Source organism: Sinocyclocheilus grahami, unplaced genomic scaffold (assembly GCF_001515645.1).
Source record: "Sinocyclocheilus grahami isolate Dianchi unplaced genomic scaffold, SAMN03320097.WGS_v1.1 scaffold801.1, whole genome shotgun sequence".
NCBI lineage: Eukaryota > Metazoa > Chordata > Actinopteri > Cypriniformes > Cyprinidae > Sinocyclocheilus > Sinocyclocheilus grahami.
The window spans coordinates 721,650-744,582 of NW_015505980.1; the positions used below are offsets into that span (position 1 = coordinate 721,650).

The 22,933-nt window shown below is 37.2% G+C and overlaps 2 protein-coding genes and 1 pseudogene across 3 annotated transcripts in view; 2 read left to right on the plus strand and 1 right to left on the minus strand.

Moving 5' to 3' along the window:
• The window catches only part of LOC107561987 (calcineurin subunit B type 1), a 29,031-nt gene extending 27,459 nt beyond the window's left edge, over positions 1-1,572 (plus strand). For both annotated transcript variants that reach the window (XM_016246544.1, XM_016246543.1), the window contains one exon: positions 302-1,572. In XM_016246544.1, coding sequence (XP_016102030.1) covers positions 302-349 — 48 coding nt within the window. In that variant the 3' untranslated portion in view covers positions 350-1,572. The remainder of the gene's footprint in view (positions 1-301) is intronic.
• A 31-nt stretch (positions 1,573-1,603) lies between these two features.
• On the minus strand, positions 1,604-4,938 carry LOC107561986 (RNA-binding protein PNO1-like; annotated as a pseudogene).
• A 2,253-nt stretch (positions 4,939-7,191) lies between these two features.
• dnaaf10 (dynein axonemal assembly factor 10) lies at positions 7,192-14,131 on the plus strand. The gene is made up of 8 exons (XM_016246532.1): positions 7,192-7,481; positions 8,218-8,318; positions 8,393-8,523; positions 8,829-8,930; positions 10,829-10,944; positions 12,362-12,496; positions 13,581-13,678; positions 13,784-14,131. Exons 1-8 carry the CDS (start codon positions 7,296-7,298, stop codon positions 13,989-13,991), a joined length of 1,077 nt encoding a protein of 358 aa, XP_016102018.1. The 5' UTR covers positions 7,192-7,295; the 3' UTR covers positions 13,992-14,131.
• The last annotated feature ends 8,802 nt before the right edge of the window (positions 14,132-22,933 follow it).

The following is a 22,933-nucleotide window of genomic DNA, read 5'->3' on the forward strand; positions in this document are numbered from 1 at the left end:
TTAAATTGTATTTCACAATATTACTGTTTTACTGCCTTGGTGAGCAGAAGAGACTTCTTTCAAAAACATAACAAATATTTATTATATTTAAATATGTATATTTTTTGCAAATTCAGTCTATTATTATTTTGACTGGAAATTAAATTATAGGTGCGGTGCATATTTTAATGTTTAAAATCATGTCAGTTCACATCAGACGAAGACTCTGGTCACACGAGCAGCCTAATAAAAGCTGTTTTATTCTATATGTCGAGATTTTCACAGGTTAATGCACTCGTGCGTTTCTTGTTTCCGTCGTCAGGTCGTCGGAGGCCTGGATATACACAAGAAGATGGTGGTGGATGTGTGAGCGAGTCCATCTCCAGCAGATCCGCTTTCCTCTCCATCTCTGACGACCTGCTCAAGATATCCAGCAAATGCTCTCTGTGTGTTTCAATGGAAGTATTTAAGCCACTTTTTGTCAAGCCAGCGTGTAAGTGTTACCGAACTGACTCCAGTCTGCTCGATAACCTGGTGTAGCACTTTATGGGCTTATGGACACTGAAAGAGCATCTCGGTTCAAGAGGAAAGAGTATTGGCTTGTCTATATTTATTTAGGTCTTTTTTTTAAAATATTTATTTGGTTTCGTCTTTTTTAAGATATGATATAATAGTATACGTAGGTATGACGTGCCAAGCAGAACTTACAGAACAAAGCGCTCGCCACCATCCTGTGCAGAAGCTTGTTCGACCGCATGACGTAAAGAAGCAACGTTGGCTTCCTTCTGTTACACTTTGTGATTTTACACTATTTATATCATTCTAGCATTTAACCATGTTTAATAAGTGTTTTGTACCAACCGTGATATAATGTTTATATTGTTATACAGTCCAGTAGATAATTACCAAGACACAAATGATTTGGTTTACTTCACTAACACCAATATCTCCGTCTAAATGACCATCGCAGATGGAGCGGCGATCACAAAATCTATTTGGACGCTAGTGTCACACTTACAATCAACGTCTGAATGCATGCATGACAGCAATACACGAAGCATCTAAACGCTTGTAAAATCGAGAGCATAATCGTTCCAACAAGACTAGAGCTTCAAATCAAAAACTCTGAATGTTTGCATGCATGACAGGAGCAGCGTAACCAAATTCATCTCTGCATATGGATATTCTACGTCGGTAATAATGCCAGCTATGAGGCTTCTGCTGGGCTTGCTTTGACTAGTTCCTCCTTGCATGACTACGTTCATCTATTCCAATGGTTTACTGTGAAATCTATATCCGATATCAAAAGAACCTTGACATGCATTGCATAAGTTGCCAAATCAGATTCAAACAGACGTATATTCTTTTCAGATTCGGCTCGCATCATTTGTCCATTTGTTTCGTGAATGCAGATTTAACAAGTTACTCGCGCTTCAAGAAAATGGGTTTGCAGCTTTTTATAAATGAAAGCGTGTCTCATACGAAGGCACATGAAGCTCGTCAGTTATGGGATGTCTATTCTGCATGCTGCATCAAATCAACTATTATGGGATATATATATGGACTGCTTGATACAATAAACATGTCAAACTTGATTTATTGGATCCACACGTGTCTGATTTCCATTCATGAAGCGTTTATTATGTGAAGCTCCACTGCTCAGTCACCGTATCTTCAGGCCAATACGGCACTAATAATGTAAACGGTTATTTCCGCATCAGTCCGTGAGCGGTGTGTTAAAACCTCTCGGCTGCGCGGCTCGCCACCGCCCGGATGTTGCCATACACCTTTGATGGAGGACTTCCTGTGAAAGTTACATGAAGCAGAAATATTTCCTCTTATTTTGGTTATTTCTTCATTCAGATGCATACATTAGAAATTTAGTTTTCACTAACCGGGAATCCGGTTGCGTATTGCCGTTCGTGCCATTTTGATGTTCTGGAAAGATCCCAAAGTATGAACCTTCCTGTATAGAGAAAAACAATCAACTGTGCATTCAGTCACATAAAGTCACTATATATCAAAAAAACATAACTTATGGCTTGGTAGCTCTTCGTTTCTGTTGCATTTATATATTTTTAATATAAAATGTTTTTAAATGTAATGACACCTGTACATTTTTGGCTAAATAAAAAGTGCATTAAAATATTGCAATATTTTTCAAACCTTTAAATACACAAATACATTGTGAATATTCATCATATCACCAGCCCCAATTAAACACGGAGACATGTTACATTTCTAGTGGGAATTCATCAATAAAAGATTGGAAGGTTTTCCACTCGAGCGGTCCTGTATGTCGAGTGCACTCACGTGTCTGCGAGCACAATCCTGGTTTTGGTCACGTTCTCAATGGTGAACTCGGTTTTTCCTCCTTTCCCTGCTATCCTGCCGATGGCTCTGGATAAGTGATCTCCTTTCAGAGGTTTAACTGCAAACACACGCACAGAGAAATCAGCGCCTGGACAAAACTCACTCTTGTGAAGTGGCTGAGGTTAAAGACTCACCGTCTGTGACCTCAAAACATTTCCAGAAACAGCTTGTTTAATCTGATCAGAGCAAGAGCATCCTGTGCAGTGACACACATTATGACATTACTGCACCATCTCTGAATAATGAGACCATATAAGAATAATAGTAAACTACTGAAAGAAAGGGCTGGGTTATATAACAAAATAAAAATTATATATTATTTATATAATAAATATAATATTATTTTTTCAGTTTTCTGATGACAGTCAATGTATCTTTACATTTATGCACACTAGTTTGTAAAGGCTTGGGATTATTGGGAATACTTTTATTCATCAAAGACTCATTTAAATAATCAAAAGTGACATTATAGACATTATTCTACTTCAAATAAATGCTGTTCTTTTGAACATTCTGTCCATCAAAGAATCTTGAAAAATAAAATGCATCACTGTTTCCACAAGAATATTGGGCAGTTTTCAACATTGATAATAATCAGAAATAGGGATGCATGATATTGGATTTTTGCCGATATTTTTCAACTAATTTTGGCCGATACTGAAATATTTCCTTTTGTTTGGAAACAACACCAAGTCTCTCCTGTGCAGAAATTATAAGCAAAATATTTTTAAAACTTATTTGTTAGAATTAAACAATGATGAAGGTTTTTTTGAAAATAACTAAATAAACTATATATCAATCGCTGCATTTGTTTCCCCCAGAAAGATGCAGTGTTAACTCTAACATTTTATTTTAAGATTTAACATTTGTAGATGGTCTAAAGCAAAAGAGTTGTAAAAATGCTGACAATCTTTTAGAGCTTATGATTTGTTTAAAAAATGAAAACACATTACACATTGGAGGTCGACCGATAGTGGATTTTACCGATACCGATAGCTAGGCTGGACCACACCGGCCGATACCGATTAATCAACCGATAGTTTTTAAAATGGTAAACGAAAACTAAACCAGCGCTTTACTATTTTTAAAAAAGCAGTAGCAGTACTGAACCATACTTTGTAAATGAATAAACATAAACATATGAATTATTATATTGATCATTAAAGTTATTTCATAGTTTACTAATGTTAAAAAAAGAAACTTTAAAGTGTAAAAATATAGCCTATTAGTAATAGTAAATGTTGAAATGAACACACTAGGAACAATACTTTTACAGCTTTCATTAATATTACAAAAGGACTCTTACTGTAAAGTATTACCATTTAATTTCAACAGTCATGCTTAAATATGGCCATCGTTAAATATCTACACAAGGCCATAGCATTAAAATTACATACATATGTTATTGATATTGTATGTGTACTCTCACACTTTATTTGCTTCTATTTTAGAACACTGCATGATTATCTAATCAAAATAAAAAATGCAAGTCACACACTGGACAAAAGCGCAGCGATGCGTTCTCGGAGAAGTCACACACCAGACGCGCCACTTTCAATTCCAGCAGCGGTCTAAAACTGTTTATTTAATCACCAAACGGACATAAGTATGCTTCAAGAAAGAACAATATGGCATAAATGAGTTTGAAGTTCGGTGTTTAAAAAAAACAGAACAAAGGGAAAGAGAAAGTGCGATCTGTATTACAGCTCTCTATATGAAGCATAAAGACTGTATTAGAGCCACAGAAAGAGCACAATACATAATTTATAGCCTAGGGTGAAGTCATTACTTACATTAACAATGATTTGGGACAAATATAATGTAATTTAATGGAAAACTATGTGAATGGCGTGCTGTTAGTGATTTCCGTCTCTAGAGGCCGCTCTCGTACTGTATAATGGCAGCAGACCCTTCTCAGCCGCTCCAGCAAAGGACGCAACCCGGAAAACTATCGGCATGGATTTTTGTCGATAACCGATAGTTCCGCCAATCAACAATCGGTGCCGATTAATCGGTCGACCTCTATTACACATTAATGAATAAATCGGTATATATCAAATTATTTAATTTACAAGTGTCATGTTTGTGATTTTTTCATGTAAGCTATAGCTTCTGACCTTTAAATCAAAACATACTCATGATTTTATGACATCAATTACTGCTTTATTTAATCAGAAACACAGTCTAAATGTTATTTGTGTAGGCTATTTTACTTTTAATTTAATTGGAAGTAGACCAACAGCGCCCACTACAGATTAAAACTCCTTACAGCGCGGGCTTTAGGACTCGGGGGAGCACATGTGAGTTAACGTGTTCCTCTTATCGGCAAGACATATCGGCATAATTTGATTATGAATACTCAGCATATCCCCCAGCTCTACTGAACAGAATTAATCTCGGTCCCACTCACCTCCACCTGAAAGCCTAAAACAAACGCCTTCACAAAGTCAGCAGCTCTGGTCAGAGCGCCGATGTCTGACGTTTCTCTGCGCGTCTGCAAAACAACAGCGCTTCGCTTCATTCGCTGGAAACGATCTGGCACTACTTGAGATGATCGTTCCCCACTAATAACACTAGCTATAACAATTGTCTCAGTCAGTCTAACGCAGCACACGTAGCAAGGTGCTGTTTTTTTACTTAACTTAGGTAACTTTTCACGTTCGCTCATTAATGAGAAGTCGCTGATCAGACTTTAGTTGAAAACGTTAAGTTCTGAGTGTTTTATAAAGCAATGCTTCTCTGAAATCATATCCATCATGAGGGTTAAAGGGTGAGAGTAATCAGATTACTTTTTTAAGTAACTGGTAAAGTAATGGTTTATTTGTTTTTTTTAATTTAGAAGTAAATATCGGAGTTACTTTTTCGAATAGGTAACTCCAGTTACTTTGTATCCCATGTGTTGACCGACAGCTCTCGTCTTGAGAGAAATCGAGAGTAAATAAACCTGCACAAAAACAGATTCAGCGTTCCTCAAAATGAATAAAAACGGTCGAACGCAAACTCAGAATAACAAACAAACGTGCAATACTTAAATATGTTAAATAAAAAAAGCTGGTCAGATTTAGTTCACGTTAGCTGGACAGCAAACACGTGAAGACCGAGCCGCTGTCATTAGCGTTAGCCGCTTTCTAGAAAACTCCCGACGCCTGGTTGTCATGGCAACAGCGGAGCGGTTTATACGGGTTTATACGAATAAAAACAGTCAACCCGTAAATTATATTTAATAAATAATTAAATATGTTAAATAAGACAAATATAATTTATGTATTTAATCCCATTCTATTAAGCAATGTCTTTGCTTCTGACCTTCGACGATCCAGTTCAGCCGTACTAATAAGCACAAATCCCACATTTGTGTTTGATTTGTGTTGTTGCTGAATAGTGTTGAACTTTCTTCTGCGTCATACTCTTCACGCGATTTGATTTTGAGGCGCTTCTGTTGTGAAAGGGCTTTTACTTTATTTGTAAAATAACTTTTTTTATATTGAAAACAAACAGGCAAGCCCTGCCCAGATTTAAAAAGTAACGTAACACATTGCATTCCATATAACGTAACTAAGTAACGTTGCTTTTCAGGGCGTACCGCGATATTGTAACGCATTACTTTTAAAAGTAACTTTCCCCAACACTGCCCGAGATCGTGAAAGAATCGTTTCTAACCGGTTTCTGAAAGATCCGACTCAAAGTGCACAGTTCCCATCGTTTAGTATCGTATCGACACCGGCTCCATCGCGAAAAGGGATTTTAAACGCTACAGAGATGTTTATCACGAACATGTGGCTTCTGCCTAGGGATATATCGATACTGACGCGAGTATCGAAAGTATCGATACTCAAACTAAAAATATCGATACTAAGGTGCGTTTTATTTACCAGTGATTTTGTCAATTTAACAAAAAAAACATTCGTACAAATGCATTGAATTGGACGAATAACCTTTGTTAGCGAGTAATTGTGTAGGATAGGACTATTTTCCTGCTCATCTGAACACACAGATTGTTGCAAGACAGAACCGATCCATCACAGAGCGTTCAGACAGGGCTGCGCTTCCCAAAAGCATCGTAAGAAAGCATTAAAGCTTTTGGGAACGGCAGCCCTGAACAATGCTCATCAGAGTTATTTCACAATAAACAAACTGAAATTGTAGCCTACATAGTTTGTGCAATTACAGTTATTTAAATTGAACGCTGCAAGATAATATTGATCATGTTCTATTCTGTAATGTTAATAGAAATCATACACTGTCAGAATACAAAGGTTGCATTTAATGCAACAGCCGGTCACTGGCAGTCCCTTATGAAAATGAACCATGGTTTTACTAAAGTGACCGTAGTTCAACTGTAGTATTTATAGATTTGAATCATGTGTAAACAAAAATATAACCTAATAAGTTACAATTAAGGCGTATTGAATGTTAAAATGCGTTTTAAACAAAGTTAAGTGCTTATCATTACCCATTTTACTCTTAGTGATTTAATAATTTAATACATATCATAATTTAAAAGTTTAGTTCAGAAGTATCGGTATCGATATCGTCGATACTGCCTTGAAAAATATCGGTATCGTATCGAAAACAAAATAAGGGGTATCGCCCATCCCTACTTCTGCCGTGTTACAGAGAGGACCGTATAGCTGCCCAACCAGTGCCAAATGCTACTACTTATTTTTTTTTAATCATATGTTGCCAAGCTAGCTGCCAAAATTATTTTAAATGAAGTAATCTTTTTAAAAATATATATATGAATTACAACGTTATTATAGTGTATCCGCATGGTAACGATTTGCCGTTGATTTAGCTCAGGCTAGGAGTTGGCCAGCTATGTGTTGTGGGAGGGTCCTCGTCGCAATAGGAAACGCACGGTTTGAGCAGCAGCACTACAGTAATCTCTCCTGCTCAAACTGACAGGATTCCGCTGTCTTCGCGGAGTTGGTCATTAAAGCAGCATGTCAGCAGCGCTCGAGAAGCCGCAGATCATCGCGCACATCCAGAAGAGTCTGAGCTACACGGTGTTTGACAGCAGATGGATTCCCTGCAGCGCCAAGTTTGTTTGCATGGGAAACTTCGCCCGAGGAAGCGGGGTCCTGCAGATCTACGAGGTCCAGCGCGGAGAGCTGCAGCTGGTCAGAGAGGTCAGGGTTAGTTCACGTTAGCTGGACAGCAAACGCGTGGAGACCGAGCCGCTGTCATTAGCGCTAGCCGCTGTCTAGAAAACGCCCGGCGCCTGGTTGTCATGGCAACAGCGGAGCGGCGTGTTTACACGGGCCTCATTCGGTCTCGCGCTCAGTGTAAACAATTATAGCCTACACGAGTTTTCAAATAGCTTTTGAAATGTAATTATTAACAACACAAAATAAAATGTCTTAAACTTAGTTTAAGTTGACTTAGTCTGTCTTGGGGGCTATTTTCGACAGCAGATAACTAATTAATTAATATCTGGCCGTTGTAGTGTGCAAATAATATTTATCATGAATTTAATGTTAGTTACAAATGAAATACAAGTGAAACTAGTGAGATATATATATGTGGTGTTTTATAAATAGGCTGCTGTCCAATGATTAATCGCGATTAATCGCATCCAGAATAAAAGGTTTTGTTTACATAATATGTGTGCTGTATATATTGTGTATATATAAATACATGCACGCCCAGTATATATATTTAGAAAATATTTGCATGTATATATTTGTATTCATATAGTTTATATTCTATATAAATATACTTTAAATATATAAGCATGGCGTCGTTTTCTTAAACGTATATACGTGCATGTTTGTGTGTGTTTATATATACACAGTACGCATGCATATTATGTAAAGGAAACAGTTAGTCGTTTGACAGCGCTATGTTTTCTGTCCTGTGTTCCAGATCGAGCAAGCCAAGCCGATCAAGTGCGGGACGTTTGGAGCCGCATCTCTCCAGCAGAGGCATCTGGCCACGGGGGACTTTGACGGCGGCCTGAATGTTTGGTAGGATAGCGTCGGGTTGCTTCGTGGTTTTGGTCCGTGTTTCCGCTGATCTGAGATCAAAGCTTGCTCTGCAGGAATCTGGAGGTGCCGGAGAGCCCGGTGTACTCGGTGAAGGCACACAAGGAGATCATCAACAGCATTGATGGAGTGGGGGGACTGGGCATCGGTGACGGGGCCCCTGAGATCGTCACCGGGAGCCGAGACGGTGACTAGACTTACTTTTGAAAACGGGACCACTTTTGATCACGCGTACATGGACAGTGTACTTTATTTGACTAGGAACTGACACATTATTATTCAGTTCTTTCTATGGTGCTTTATGCAGTACAGGTAGTCTCAAAGCAGCCGAGTCCAGCTCCAGTTCATTTATTATGAAACCAATTCATTTCAGCTAGAAGCAGCCCTGCTGGAGACCGTGAAGTCATCATCCAGCTCAGTTCACGCGGTGTTTGTTCTCATCTGATAATGATACTTTAATAATCACGTGTGTGTGTGTGGTTTTATTAACAGGCACAGTCAAAGTGTGGGACTCCAGGCAGAAAGACAGGCCTGTGGTGAACATGGAGCCCGTGGAGGGAGAAACCAAGAGAGACTGCTGGACCGTTGCTTTCGGTGGGTGTTTTCGTGAGTGTCCCATTAAAGCATAATGGGAATAAAGACTCTCATTCGGAGTTCTCGTGGTCATGCGAAATCTCCGAATATCATGAGGGCTTTTCATAGTGGGTTAGCGTCGTTCTGAACCCTTTTCTATAGTCTGAAAAGTTCATTCAAGGAAAAACGTGACGGTACATAACACGAGGATGCGCAATGCTAGAGCTGTTACAGAAACAGGTCAACGACACCGACAGGGCAAATATGCAAATAAGCACGTTAACCTCAGGTTTGAGGAATGTGCAGCTTATGAATACCCAGGATGCATTGTTAACCAAAGGTATGTTATGAGCAGTGTGAAACATGGAGCGGGATGACCCTGGACTCTGTGTCCCCGGGGTTTAGCTTGACCCGGGGTTAACTATTTCAAATGTGAAAAGCCCTACTGTATTTAAAAACAGTCATTTCCAGGCCTTTAAACATCATTGGAAATATTTCTAAAACAACTGCATTTAATGCCCTTTGTGAATGCAGTCTCTATAAGCCTAATTTGATAAAACAACTGGAAACTAGGGCTGTGCGATATGGACAAAAAAAAAACTATCGCGATTTCATTGATCAATTTAGCGATTTCAAATTTAATCACGATTTTGACACACACACAGACATGCTTTACAGTCATTAATGCATTCAGTGTGAATTTGAAACATATTTCCAAAAGAAAACCAATTAGAGCTTTATCAAAAAGCTGTGACATGTCTCTAGAACAGACATAAGGCAAACTAATCACTAAGTAAAGGTGTAGCAAAATGTCTCTAGAATAGACATATGGCAGCAAAAAGAAAAAAATTGGTCATGCATTGGTCATAGAGCTCTTTGTGGCGTTGCCTCAGATGTTGAACTAGATGTGTTGCGCCAGGTTCACACGTACTCCGTCTGCAGTGTGTATACAGTATGTGTATGTGGCGCAGAAGCAGCACGGACTCATTTTGTTTTCGCACACGACGCGTTTGCAGTCCGCTCCTGATCCGTGGCTGTTTTCCACAAACACAACATTTATCCATTATTTTGATTTCAAATCCAAATGTTGTTTCTGAAAATGCTTTTTCAGCATTTTGATTATCTTTTATCACAGTACAGTAATACGATCTTTCATAGACATATTCACGTCTAAACTCAATAAATATAACTTTGTTTTCCTACCTCCACGAGTGCCATCTATTATTGCCTTTTTTATCTAAAAGTGCACTTTTCCTTGTTTTAAATCTAGCTGAAAAGCCATGTGTTGACTGTGAAACAGTAGACTTTAATTATATGCATTTATGGTGTAATTACTAAATTTCCATGTCAATCCATGTTAATTTGTTTCGTGAATAATGCGCTGTCACTTTAATTCAGCGCGTGCAGCACAGCAGAAATAGACTCCGTGCGGAAACGATCGCTGCACTGCTGCAGACGCACCGCTCCTGGAGCGCACTGCCGGAGCACAATCGCATGCAGTGTGAACGCTCTGATCCGTTAACATGGGCGCGGAAAAGATACGCACCGCATACGGAGTGTGTGAACCTGGCGTTACGTTTGTATGCCCGCCCGGTCTGTTCTGTTCTTGTGCTGCATTTAGGCGCGCTGCATTCTGATTGGTTCGGATAGCATACTGCAGGAAGTCGGGGGCACGGAAAATCGTGCTATAAAGCGATTTAGAAATCGCACAAGCTCAAATCGCGATTTTATGACGATTTCGATTAATCGCACAGCCCTACTGGAAAGTCACAAGTTCATTGGTCGAAAGTAGCAGAAGCTGGCTCATTAACTCGCACTGAAATCTTTAAGTTTAAGAATACTTCAAGGGAAATCGAAGAATGTCATTTCAAATCAAATCTGTTTGTCTGTGTTTTGAAGTTAGCATGTTTTATCTCCAGGTCATGCTTTCAATGCCCAGGACCGCTGTGTGTGTGCTGGCTACGACAACGGTGACGTCAAGTTATTTGATCTGAGAAATATGTCTTTACGATGGGAGACAAACATCAAGAACGGGGTAAGTGGGTAAGACATATTTTACTTGGATGAGCTTTGATTAGGGATGCAACGAGTCACAGTTGCGATGCGATTGAAGATATTTCACGGAATGATTTTTTTTACTTTTTTTAGTTGAGATTTAAGACATTAAAAATGAAAACATGTCCTTTCATTATTTCTCAAACAAAATGCTGCACATTTTTTGGGGGAAACTGAAATATGTCAAATAACAAAACTAAATAAAAAAACGTAAAACAAATCCCAAATCAAATAAATAACGCACACAGCAGAAATCTCTTCATATTAACAAACTAAGGCTTTACCTGTGCCCTTTCCATTTACGATTAGAGGCAACCACTGCATTTTAATCATAATCCAAACACAGATGCTGCAGACATGCACCATGAGCAGCTTTTGATTTAAATGAGATGTATAATTTAGAAATCTCAGAATGGTCTGACTTTAGCTTTGTGAAACTATCCTACATAAAGCATCTTAGCGAAACAGCATATGGGCTGAATGTCTCTGACAGAAGGTGGCGCATTGCCTCGATTGCCGCTGTAAACAAAGCAGCGCTGCGCTAATAAACACTGCTTGCATTATACAGAGACAAGATGAAAAAAATACCATCTAAACCTTTCTGAAGACAGAGATGCATTCATACAAACCCCGCACCAGCACCATTCCTTTAACATCTCAACCGACTTGAGCTGTCACATATTTTGATCAGTGTTGGGGGTAACTTGCCTTGTTTTCCTATTTATTCACTGACACCTTTCCTGTCCCTGTGTTGAGTGCAGAGGCGTTTTCTTCAGCCTGAGGCTTATTCATTTCACTCTTGGTATGAAAGGGCCTTTACAGTCAGCAAAAATATAACTTTTGGGTTTTCTGTTATTAAAAATAAATAAGCAAACCCAGCCCAGGTGACAAAAAGTAACGCAAAACTAACATAATGCACTAATTACTTTACATAAAAAAAGTAATGCAATTACTTTTTTTTTACAGAGTAACGCAATATTGTAATGCATTACTTTTAAAAGTAACTTTCCCCAACACTGATTTTGCTCGTTACATAACTACCTTTGATTTCTGCATGTTGCTTCCTCAAAACTATTTCAGTGTACACTATTATTAAACCCCTCTGGACACCTAATCAGTGCTGTCTAGCTGCCTGTGTAGAGAGTGAGCTCAAGTACACTTCATCTACAGATAACCATTTAGTCATTCGCGCTCATCTGAAATGCATGTGGACGTTGCCTGTGTAGGAATAAAAGGGTGGTTTAAGCTGGCTTTGATGTGGGCATCAGATCTGATGGCCGAGCAGGAATAGAAACAGGGTCGCGGCGGAGAGAGCTGCTTTATTATAGTGGGAGCAATCTAGTTTTGAGTAGATGCAGTGTAACATAAAAAGCTCTGTGTGTTTTTGTCTTTGGCAGGTGTGTTCTGTTGAATTTGACAGAAAAGACATCAACATGAACAAACTAGTGGCAACATCTTTAGAGGGCAAGTTTCATGTGTTTGACATGAGGACCCAGCACCCCACCCAAGGCTTCGCTTCCGTGTCGGAAAAGGTAGGCCACACTCCGCTCAGGATCATTAATGGAAGGGAATAGTAACCGTTTGGTTTTGATTGATTTATTCATGTGAAGGATGATCGTGACATTTGCCTTCATGCAGTTACAATAACTGAGCACTGAAGATGTCAAGCTTAAAAAAATTATGGGAAAAGCTGCATAAAAGTATGATATAAGATTTGTGCGCTATATTAATTCTTCTAAAGCCATATGATAACTGTAACTGTGTTTCAAACCAACATGTGACCCTGGACCACAAAACCAGTCATAACGGTCATTTTCTTGAAATTGAGATTTATGCATTTATGCAAAGCTGAATAAATCAGCTTTCCGTTGATGTATGGTTTGTTAGGATTGGACAATATTTGACCGAGATACAACTATTTGAAAATCTGGAATCTGAGGGTGCAAAACAATCACAATATTGAGAAAATCATCTTTAAAGTTGTCCAAATGAAGTTCTTAGCAATGCATATTACTAATCAAAAATGAAGTGTTGATATATTTACGGTAGGAAATGTACAAAATATCTTCATGGAACATGATCTTTACTTAATATCCTAATGATTTTTGGCATAAAAGAAACATTTATAATTTTGACCCCTACAATGCATTTTTGGCTATTGCTACAAATGTACCCCAGCGACTTAACACTGCTTTTGTGCTCCAGGGTCACAAATTTGATAAGAAATATTTGAAACCTATAGGAATTTTCATTGAATAATGGCTGAATTCTGTTCATCACACAGAGGCTTCAGAAGACTTGGATTGTAGCACATGAGTCACAAGGGACACTTTTATGATAGCTATAAAATGCTTTTGCATACTAAATCATTGTTTTGCACATTTACTGTTAAAGCTTGCAGCGCTCTGCGGGGTCTTCTGATTGGTCCACTGTTTTGGAACTGACACTGATGAGCAGCACTGCTTGTAAATATTGAAATTCATGTGCGAGATGCTGCAAAAGATGCGAGCGCAGCGGTCCATCTAGCGCACATTTACATAGAAAAACTGTGTGAACATGTGAACGAGTATTATTATACTCTTTGAGAGTGTTTAGCATTTGCTTTCTGGATTTCAGGCTCACAAGTCTACAATATGGCAAGTGAGGCATTTGCCTCAAAACCGCGACATCTTCATGACAGCCGGTGGAGCCGGTAATCTGCATCTATGGAAATAGTAAGTGATTTCTTAGGTAATATTTTTAACTTCTGAAGAGCCGGCGCTTTGTTAATATTCTCACTGTGCCCTTTTTGATGGCTTATTGTTTCTGTGCTGTCACAGTGAGTATCCAGCCCAGAGGACTAAAAAGGGTGCGGACGATGTAGACATGGGCGTCGCTGGCTCTGTGAACCTCCTGCAGAACGTCACTCTGTCCACACAACCCATTTCCAGTCTCGACTGGAGCCCGGACAAACAGGGCCTCTGTGTTTGCTCTTCCTTTGACCAGTCTGTACGAGTCCTCATCGTGACCAAACTCAACACAGTCTGACTGAACTCCAGGTAACAGACTGGAATATCTGATGACTGGTTACATGCCACATGTACAGTTCATATCTTTGAGTTCTTGTTTTTTAAGAAAACAGTAATTCTTTGTGATGTTAGCCGGTGTTCTTATGCACAATGTGAAGACCGTGGTGAAGTTATTTTATGACAAAACGAATGTAATTAAAAATATACATTTTGCCTTTGCAGTGTTTCATCAAGTTGTAGTAATTTGCTCGGCCTCAGGCTGATGTCACTTCCTCCTCTCTTTCTGTAATGCCCACTTCTCAAGATCCAGTCATTTCCCCGTCATCCCATCTTACTTTTTTCTTGATGAACATCTTGTTTCACACTGACTAAAAATATATGCCACACAATGCCGGAATGGATTTTGAGCAAAGCATCTGTTTAATATTCAGAGTGCATTTAAATAAGGCATTCCCAAACTAAAAAGATCATATCCAACACTTGAATCTTGCAAGTCTTGCAGCTCCTCGTCACTGATTTGTCATGAATTCCAGCGTAAACTCTCCTCAGAAGACTTCCCTTCAAGTGCTTCGATATATTTTGCAACACATCCTTTTATTAAGCAGAATGTTTTCATTTCAGCACTAACATTACTCAGATTGAAGCTACATTTTGTAAAAGATTTTGTCAAGATGTTATACATAAATGGATGTATAGCTGAAGTAGGAGCAGATCTTACAGAGTCCCATGACTTTTCCATGCGCTCTCAGGTTGGGCAGTAGCTGAGGATGTTCACACAGTTCATGTTTCATCAGAATATGCACAAGCTCTCCTGTTATGAAGGCATCTTCAAAGGTTTGCTCACAGACAGGCTTCAGCGGGAATCTACTGTAGACGTCCACAGCAGCCAGAGGATCCTCCTTCATTTGCATTTAGTCAATTAGCCAAAGCCACTTACAAAGTAGAAGCAATCCCACCAACAAGAGAGCAACAATCTGCTTACTGACACTGCTTATGATTTATGGGAAATTAAAAAAGGGTGGATTTTTATCATTATAGGGTGGTTGTGTCAACACACTGCCAACACACATTTATGTCCAAACGACATGTAAAAGTGAATTTTGCATAATAGGGGCTCTATAACTGCAACTTCATAATGTACTGTAATGTCTACTACAGAAGAATAGCTGATTTAAATAGCAGCTTAGGTAACATTGTTTTATTGTATGAGGTTTGACTAAAGCAAGTTATCATTTAATGCCACATTTTGTAACTTTGATAAATGATGGAATGCTCCTCTTTGACCACAGCAGTTCACTTTCAGTCGCCGTTGCTGTTCTATCTGCAGCTGTTGCTTAAAACCTCTATTATGAGCAGGCAGAATATCTGAGCGCAGTGACTGACCTTAAAGTCCTGACCAGGTATAGACTCGGTGAACACATTCGGGCAGACACAAACAGACTGTTCCCCACTCAACACTAAATCACGTTTTCCCTCACTTCTGGAAAGAAGGAGTCCCGGCTAGTAGGCTATATCGCACGTGATGCTGCAGCTGGCGGATCGTTTATAGCCTTTTTTCTCACAGCGGCTGGAATAATTCAACATCATTTTGATGGCGGATTGTAATCCAGTAAGGACCTTATACGACAATCATCAGTGACAACTTGAGTTAAGATTATAATCATTTAATTTTAAAGCACTTTTTTAAAATTAGAAACAGTTTAATAACTATGATACTGTTTTTGAAATACCATATTTTACATACGCAATGTGCCCATGCACAGCACTGAACTCATACGTCATCCTCCCGGAGCTGCTTCTGTGTACAACAGTGAGCGCAAGCTAGATTAAACTGATTATTACGTTTTGAATATGGATATTTTTCTTACAAAAACGCATCGATTCACTACAGAAGGCCTTTGTTCACCCCCCGGTGCCGTGTGAGTCATTTTTTTATGGATAGGCGCATTTTAATTGAGTGCTTTTGGACTGATGCATGCAACACCCGCTGAGTGCCATGAAACAGCTTGAAAGACCAAAGACCATTTTTAATATAAAACTCCGACTGGATTCGTCTGAAAGAAGAAAGTCATATACACCTAGGATGCCTCGGGGATGAGTAATTTATGGGCTAATTTTCATTTTTGGGTGAACTAACCCTTTAAGCTCTTTTATATGCCTTTTTATGCTTGCAATCTTGATTCATTGGCCAAAAAAAAAAGGCAACAAGCACCTTTCCAGGTTTTTTTGACAGCCAGAGGAACAGTGTCTGCACATAATCAGCATTATAGCATATGGCTCTTTCATATGAGAATGATATTAATATATACACTGTTGAGTAAAATCTGGTTGATGTAACACTTATGTCATCTAGGGGTTTGAGGTGTTCAGACAGTAGCAGACACACATGCTGCTCTAGCACTTATGACCTTAAATAGCATTTTTCTGAAAATGTGTTTCACTTTGGTATTTACTGTATATTAATTTATTGTTGTTTATTTCATCTCCCCCTCCAGATTTTTATGTTTAGAGTAGGGCTGTCAAAAACCACATTTATTTCTGCAAATATATATATATATATTTTTTTTACTGTTTAATGCATTAAAAATAATTATCTCAATTAATGTAGCATCCGATTTCCTATTTTGAACTAGCTATGCTAATGTGTATTTCCTCAAATCCCCTCATTGGAGTTGCAGTATGTCTTCGTCTTTCCTAGTTCAGTCCTTCTGAGGTATCAAGACTAGAGTCCTTTACAGCATTAAACACTACAATTAGTCGATCTAGTGAGTGCACATGTCTGAGTCATAAAGGTTTCTGCCCCTTCAGTCACAACACGAATATACAGGTAAATCTAAAAAAAATAGAATATCATTAAAAAGGTCAATATTTTTTGTCACTCATTTCAGAAAGTGAAACCCATATATTATATAGAGGGCAATCAGCCTGTGGCACCACTGAGATGGTATGGAAGCCCAGGTTGCTATGATAGTGGCCTTCAGGTCATCTGCATTGTTGGGTCTGGTGTCTCTCATCTTCCTCTTGACAATACTATGGGGTTCAGGTCTGGTGAGTTTGCAGGCCAATCAAGCACAGTAACACCATGGTCATTGAACCAGCTTTTGGTACCTTTGGCAGTGTGGGCAGGTGCCAAGTCCTGCTGGAAAATGAAATCAGCATCTCCATAAAGCTTGTCAGCAGAAGGAAGCATGAAGTGCTCTAAAATGTCCTGGTAGATGGCTGCGTTGACTGTGGACTTCAGAAAACACAGTGGACCAACACCAGCAGATGACATGGCAGCCCAAATCATCACTGACTGTGGAAACTTCACACTGGACTTCAAGCAACATGGTTTCTGTGCCTTTATCTGTATAATATATGGGTTTCACTTTCTGAAATGAGTGACAAAAATATTGACCTTTTTCATGATATTCTAATTTTTTTAGATGTATCTGTACTATCAAAATTTATTTCTTATTTATTTAAAAAATTTGAAATATAAACTAATTGGGGAAAAAAGAACTGACAGCTGTCACTCAATCAGAGAGAGCTAGTACTGACCGATACAGAAGCAGCACTTTACCATATACAACACACTATATTAAAGGAAAAGCTCAATTACATTTACTTTATAATGAAATTACATTAGTGAGGATTATTTTAAGTTCACTTAAATTAATAGTTATAATATTTTAAATGTAAAAAAAAAAAAAGGCACAAATTTTACTGTTATGTTGAATCAGTATATTTATTCCCAGAAATGTATTTCAAAAATCCATTCAACAGAGGCATCTGGAATTTTAGTAAAAAGATGCCATTAAACAGTAATTTAATTAGATTAGATTAGATGTACTTTATTGATCCCCGATGGGAAATTAGATACAATCAATAAACACTTAGAATACATGTGACTACAATACCCTTTAACTAACACAGTTCTGTCCTAGATAGATAAGTTATACATTCTAATAGCACTAGGCAAGAATGATTTCCTATATCGTTCCTTCAAGCAACGAGGCTGAATAAGCCTGTTGCTAAAGCTACTCTTAAGTTTATCCAGGGTTGTATGAAGGGGATGAGCATCATTGCCAGCATTCTGACCACTTCCTCCAGAGTACCAAGCTTAGAGCCGACAACAGACAGCCTTTTTGATGAGTTTATTTAGTCTGTTGGCATCCTTTGCTTTGATTCCCGTGCCCCAACACACCAGTACTCGCAACAACAGTCTGATAGAACATCTTGAGTATCCTGTTGCACACGTTGAGAGACTTGAGCTTCCTTAAGAAATATAAACAACTCAGGCCCTTCTTGTAGACAGCCTCCGTATTTGTAGACTACTCCAACTTGTTGTCCAACTCGACTCCCAAGTGTTTGTATGATTTCACAAGTTCCACATTAATCCCCCCAATGCAGACTGGAGAGGGTGGGGTCTTATTCCTGTGAAGTCTACCACGATTTCTTTTGTTTCGCCACATTTAACTGCAAGCGATTTTCCCCACACCACTTCACAAAACAGTCAACGAGATCTCTGTACTCCTCCTCCTGCCGTTCCTCTACACAGCTTACTATAGCTGTGTCATCCGAGAATTTTTGCAGATGACATAAATCAGAACTGTACCTAAAGTCCGCAGTGTAAATTGTAAACATGAAGGGAGATAGCACAGTTCCCTGAGGGACCCCGATGTTACTTATCAGACGTTCAGACACACATCCCTGTAATCTCACAAACTGCCCGTCAGATAATCATGGATATACATGGATATATCAATATATACTGTTGTTTCTACATTAATTTGGAGATTCAATGTGAAAATATATGTATAATTACAAATTTGAACATTTGGTGTGATTGATTACAAAAAAATGTGTGATTTTTTTTTTTTTTTTTTTTTAATTTACTGACGGGATAAAATTTGTCCAATTAGACTAACCTCATTTATTTTATTTATTTATTTAGTCATTTATTAGACGCTTTTATCCAAAGCGACTTACAAATGAGGACAACAGAAGCAATCAATTGTAGTATTAAAACAACTAAAAACAGATCCAAAACTAAAAGCTAAAACTTTATAAATACTACCTATACACATTTTAAAAATAAAGAGATTAAATAAAAGAGACAAATGCATACAACAACATTTCAAAACTTAGCATTTAAATGAAAAACAAAAAAACAAAGCTAAAAACAATTCAAAATATTAAAGAACAAAAGGTATAAGAGTATAATAACATAACACTAAGCCAAACACCAAAACATGTACAACCACACACATACATATATTAATACTGTATATGTATATACACATTTATAAATTCTATATATATATATATTATTTCATTTTCATTTAGTTTGTTGAAGTATAAGCTAAAAGCAATTCAAAATATTAAAGAACAAAAGGTGTGAGTATAATAATGATTCTAACATAACACTAAGCCAAACACCAAAACATGTACAACCACACACATACATATATTAATAATGTATATGTATATACACATTTATAAATTCTATATATATATATATTATTTCATTTTCATTTAGTTTGTTGAAGTATTAAAATAACTCAAATTAAATAAAACTAAAAACTTAATAAAAGCCCTATACAGACAAAATAAATTCAGACAATGTAACTAAAATTAAAATAAATAACAAATACAAATAATACAAATCAAATGACAGTAGTTTATCAGTAATCCTAAAAAATAACTGCCAAACTTACATGCTAAAAAACAACAACTTACTTACACATAGTAAGAAATGGTTATAAAAACTGAAACGGAAACGAAACAAGTAGTAGGAAATAATAAGTAATAGTAATCATTTAGCTTTATATCCTCTTTTTTTGATCTAGTGCTCGGTTCAGTGAACGGAATGCTGGGAAGTCCTGAACATCCAATGTTTCCATTGTACAGAAAAAAAAAAATAAAATAAATTATATACAGTGGTGTGAAAAAGTGTTGGCCCCCGTCCTGATTTATTATTTTTTTGCATGTTTGTCACACTTTAATGTTTCAGATCATCAAACAAATTTAAATATTAGTCAAAGATAACAAGTGAACACAACATGCAGTTTTTAAATGAAGGTTTTTATTATTAAGGGGAAACAAAACTGACACTATGGAAGTATATGGCTACCAGCAACTGGTTACCAACATTCTTCAATTATCTTTTTTTGTATTCAGCGGAAGGAGGAAACTCATACAGGTTTGGAACAGCTTGAGGGTGAGTAAATAATGACAGAGTTTTCATTTCTGGGTGAACTATCCCTTTAAGTTGCTAGTTTGATAATAGCTATGTTTCCATTCATCTATTTTTATGCGCATTTTGGAATGACGCATAAAAAAAAATTCTCCGATAAGAAAAAATGTGCAGAAACTACGATGGAAACACATTTACATCAAAAAAAGTAATGTGACTTTGCACGAAGGGACGGGATAACTTGACTAACCAGCGGATCGATCTCGTTGAACAGCATCTGAAATTGTCTTCCACAAATGTGTTCTCAAACAGCAGCATCCACCTCCGAAAGCAATTACCGCATTTATTGTGTTTCGTCTGCTCGCTCTGAAGTGCAAGTAGTTTATTAGATATGAAGATTATTATATTCAGTGGCTTCTCCTAGTTTTCTTAGTGATATTTAGTGGCAGTTTGGGATGGAAACATAGCCATCATCTTTAAAGTAATATTAATCACATTACAGTTGCTTTCTTATTGATTACATGATTGATTACATATTAGTTACACAATAGCAATAATGTGTTTCATCTTTTAAATGCTCCTTTCTAAAATAGCCTACCACTATACATGCTTTTAGAAAGTCTTCCAGTTTTGTGGACATTCACACAAAGACCTGTAGTCAGCTGACTATAATTACACGAATACTAATTCATTTTTATTTGAATGATCACTCGGTAGGTTATTTAACCATGTATTACTGTGTCTTTAGAAAAGCTTTTGTCTTTCAAACACATTAAATGCACAAATGATTTCTTATTTACATGTAATGCAAGGATTCCCAAACTTTCTTTGTCAGCCGAACCGGTTTCACCTAATATATTCACTTGAACTATATTATTGAATTTAAAATAAATGTTTTAATAAATTAACACATTCTCTGACTTTGGTTAATGATCACATGACATGCAGGAAAATTAAATATTTCCTTTTTTTTATTATTTATTTTAATTTTACATTTTTATGACTTAATAGCTTTTCATCAAAATCACGAACCCCAATGGATATTACTAACAACAATTTTTATCATGTAATTTGGAATCCGTAATAGACTACAATTTGTAAGTAATCTACCCAGCACTGCTAAACCATTAGAAAAAGTATTGCACAGTTGCTTTCTTATTGATTACATGATTGATTACATATTAGTTACACAATAGCAATAATGTGTTTCATCTTTTAAATGCTCCTTTCTAAAATAGCCTACCACTATACATACTTTTAGAAAGTCTTCCAGTTTTGTGGACATTCACACAAAGACCTGTAGTCAGCTGGCTATAATTACACGAATACTAATTCATTTTTATTTGAATGATCACTCGGTAGGTTATTTAACCATGTATTACTGTGTCTTTAGAAAAGCTTTTGTCTTTCAAACTCATTAAATGCACAAATGATTTCTTATTTACATGTAATGCAAGGATTCCCAAACTTTCTTTGTCAGCCGAACCGGTTTCACCTAATATATTCACTTGAACTATATTATTGAATTTAAAATAAATGTTTTAATAAATTAACACATTCTCTGACTTTGGTTAATGATCACATGACATGCAGGAAAACTAAATATTTCCTTTTTTTTATTATTTATTTTAATTTTACATTTTTATGACTTAATTAATAGCTTTTCATCAAAATCACGAACCCCAATGGATATTACTAACAACAATTTTTATCATGTAATTTGGAATCCGTAATAGACTACAATTTGTAAGTAATCTACCCAGCACTGCTAAACCATTAGAAAAAGTATTGCTGTGCTTATTTCAGAGATCACATGACATGCAGGAAAACTAAAATTTCCTTTTTTTTATTATTTATTTTAATTTTACATTTTTATGACTTAATTAATAGCTTTTCATCAAAATCACGAACCCCAATGGATATTACTAACAACAATTTTTATCATGTAATTTGGAATCCGTAATAGACTACAATTTGTAAGTAATCTACCCAGCACTGCTAAACCATTAGAAAAAGTATTGCTGTGCTTATTTCAGAAGCTAATTCAATAGTGGAAGAATATAACCCCAAAATATCATGGACATACTACTGTACACACTTTGACAGTTTTCACTCAGGCACTGCTAGTAAATTTCACAAATAATTATGAAGAAAAGGCAAGTAACATTAAATTAAACACAACACTTTAAAGTAGAAAGAAAAAAAACATGGTAGCACTGTGGTTGTTGTGGGGAGTTGTCTATTTTACTACAGCAGTGGCAGGTTTATAATAATTACTGTTTCTCCCGTATTTAACATGACGGGCTCAGAGCAAGCAGCGTCATTCACAGCAGTCTGCATGCTCCTGTCTGCTGTCTGAGGATGGACTCTCACCTCACAGCAGTCAAAATGTCACAGAAACACATTGACTTCGACTGACCAGCCATGAGAACGACAATCCTCACAGACTGTAGGTCTGAAATGACTCACATGAGCAGTCGTAGGTTGCTGGAGAGAAGCCAGGGTGAAGGTCATGTCCTCCCTCTGTGGTCAGATCACTGGCGGACAGTTTGCACACCGCAATGCAGTACACCTTTGATGAGCCATCTTCAGACACAGCCTCAATCTCTATTTAAGCCATCTTCTAGTTTAATACCTCTTGATCCATCACCAAATATCTGATAATATCTAATATTAGCTCATATCTATCTACGTACATAAAAAATTGTTAAACAAGCAAGAAAATGTCATTTGCATTAGAAACAAAATATCAGAGCACTTGGCGTTTATTTTAAAGAGAAACG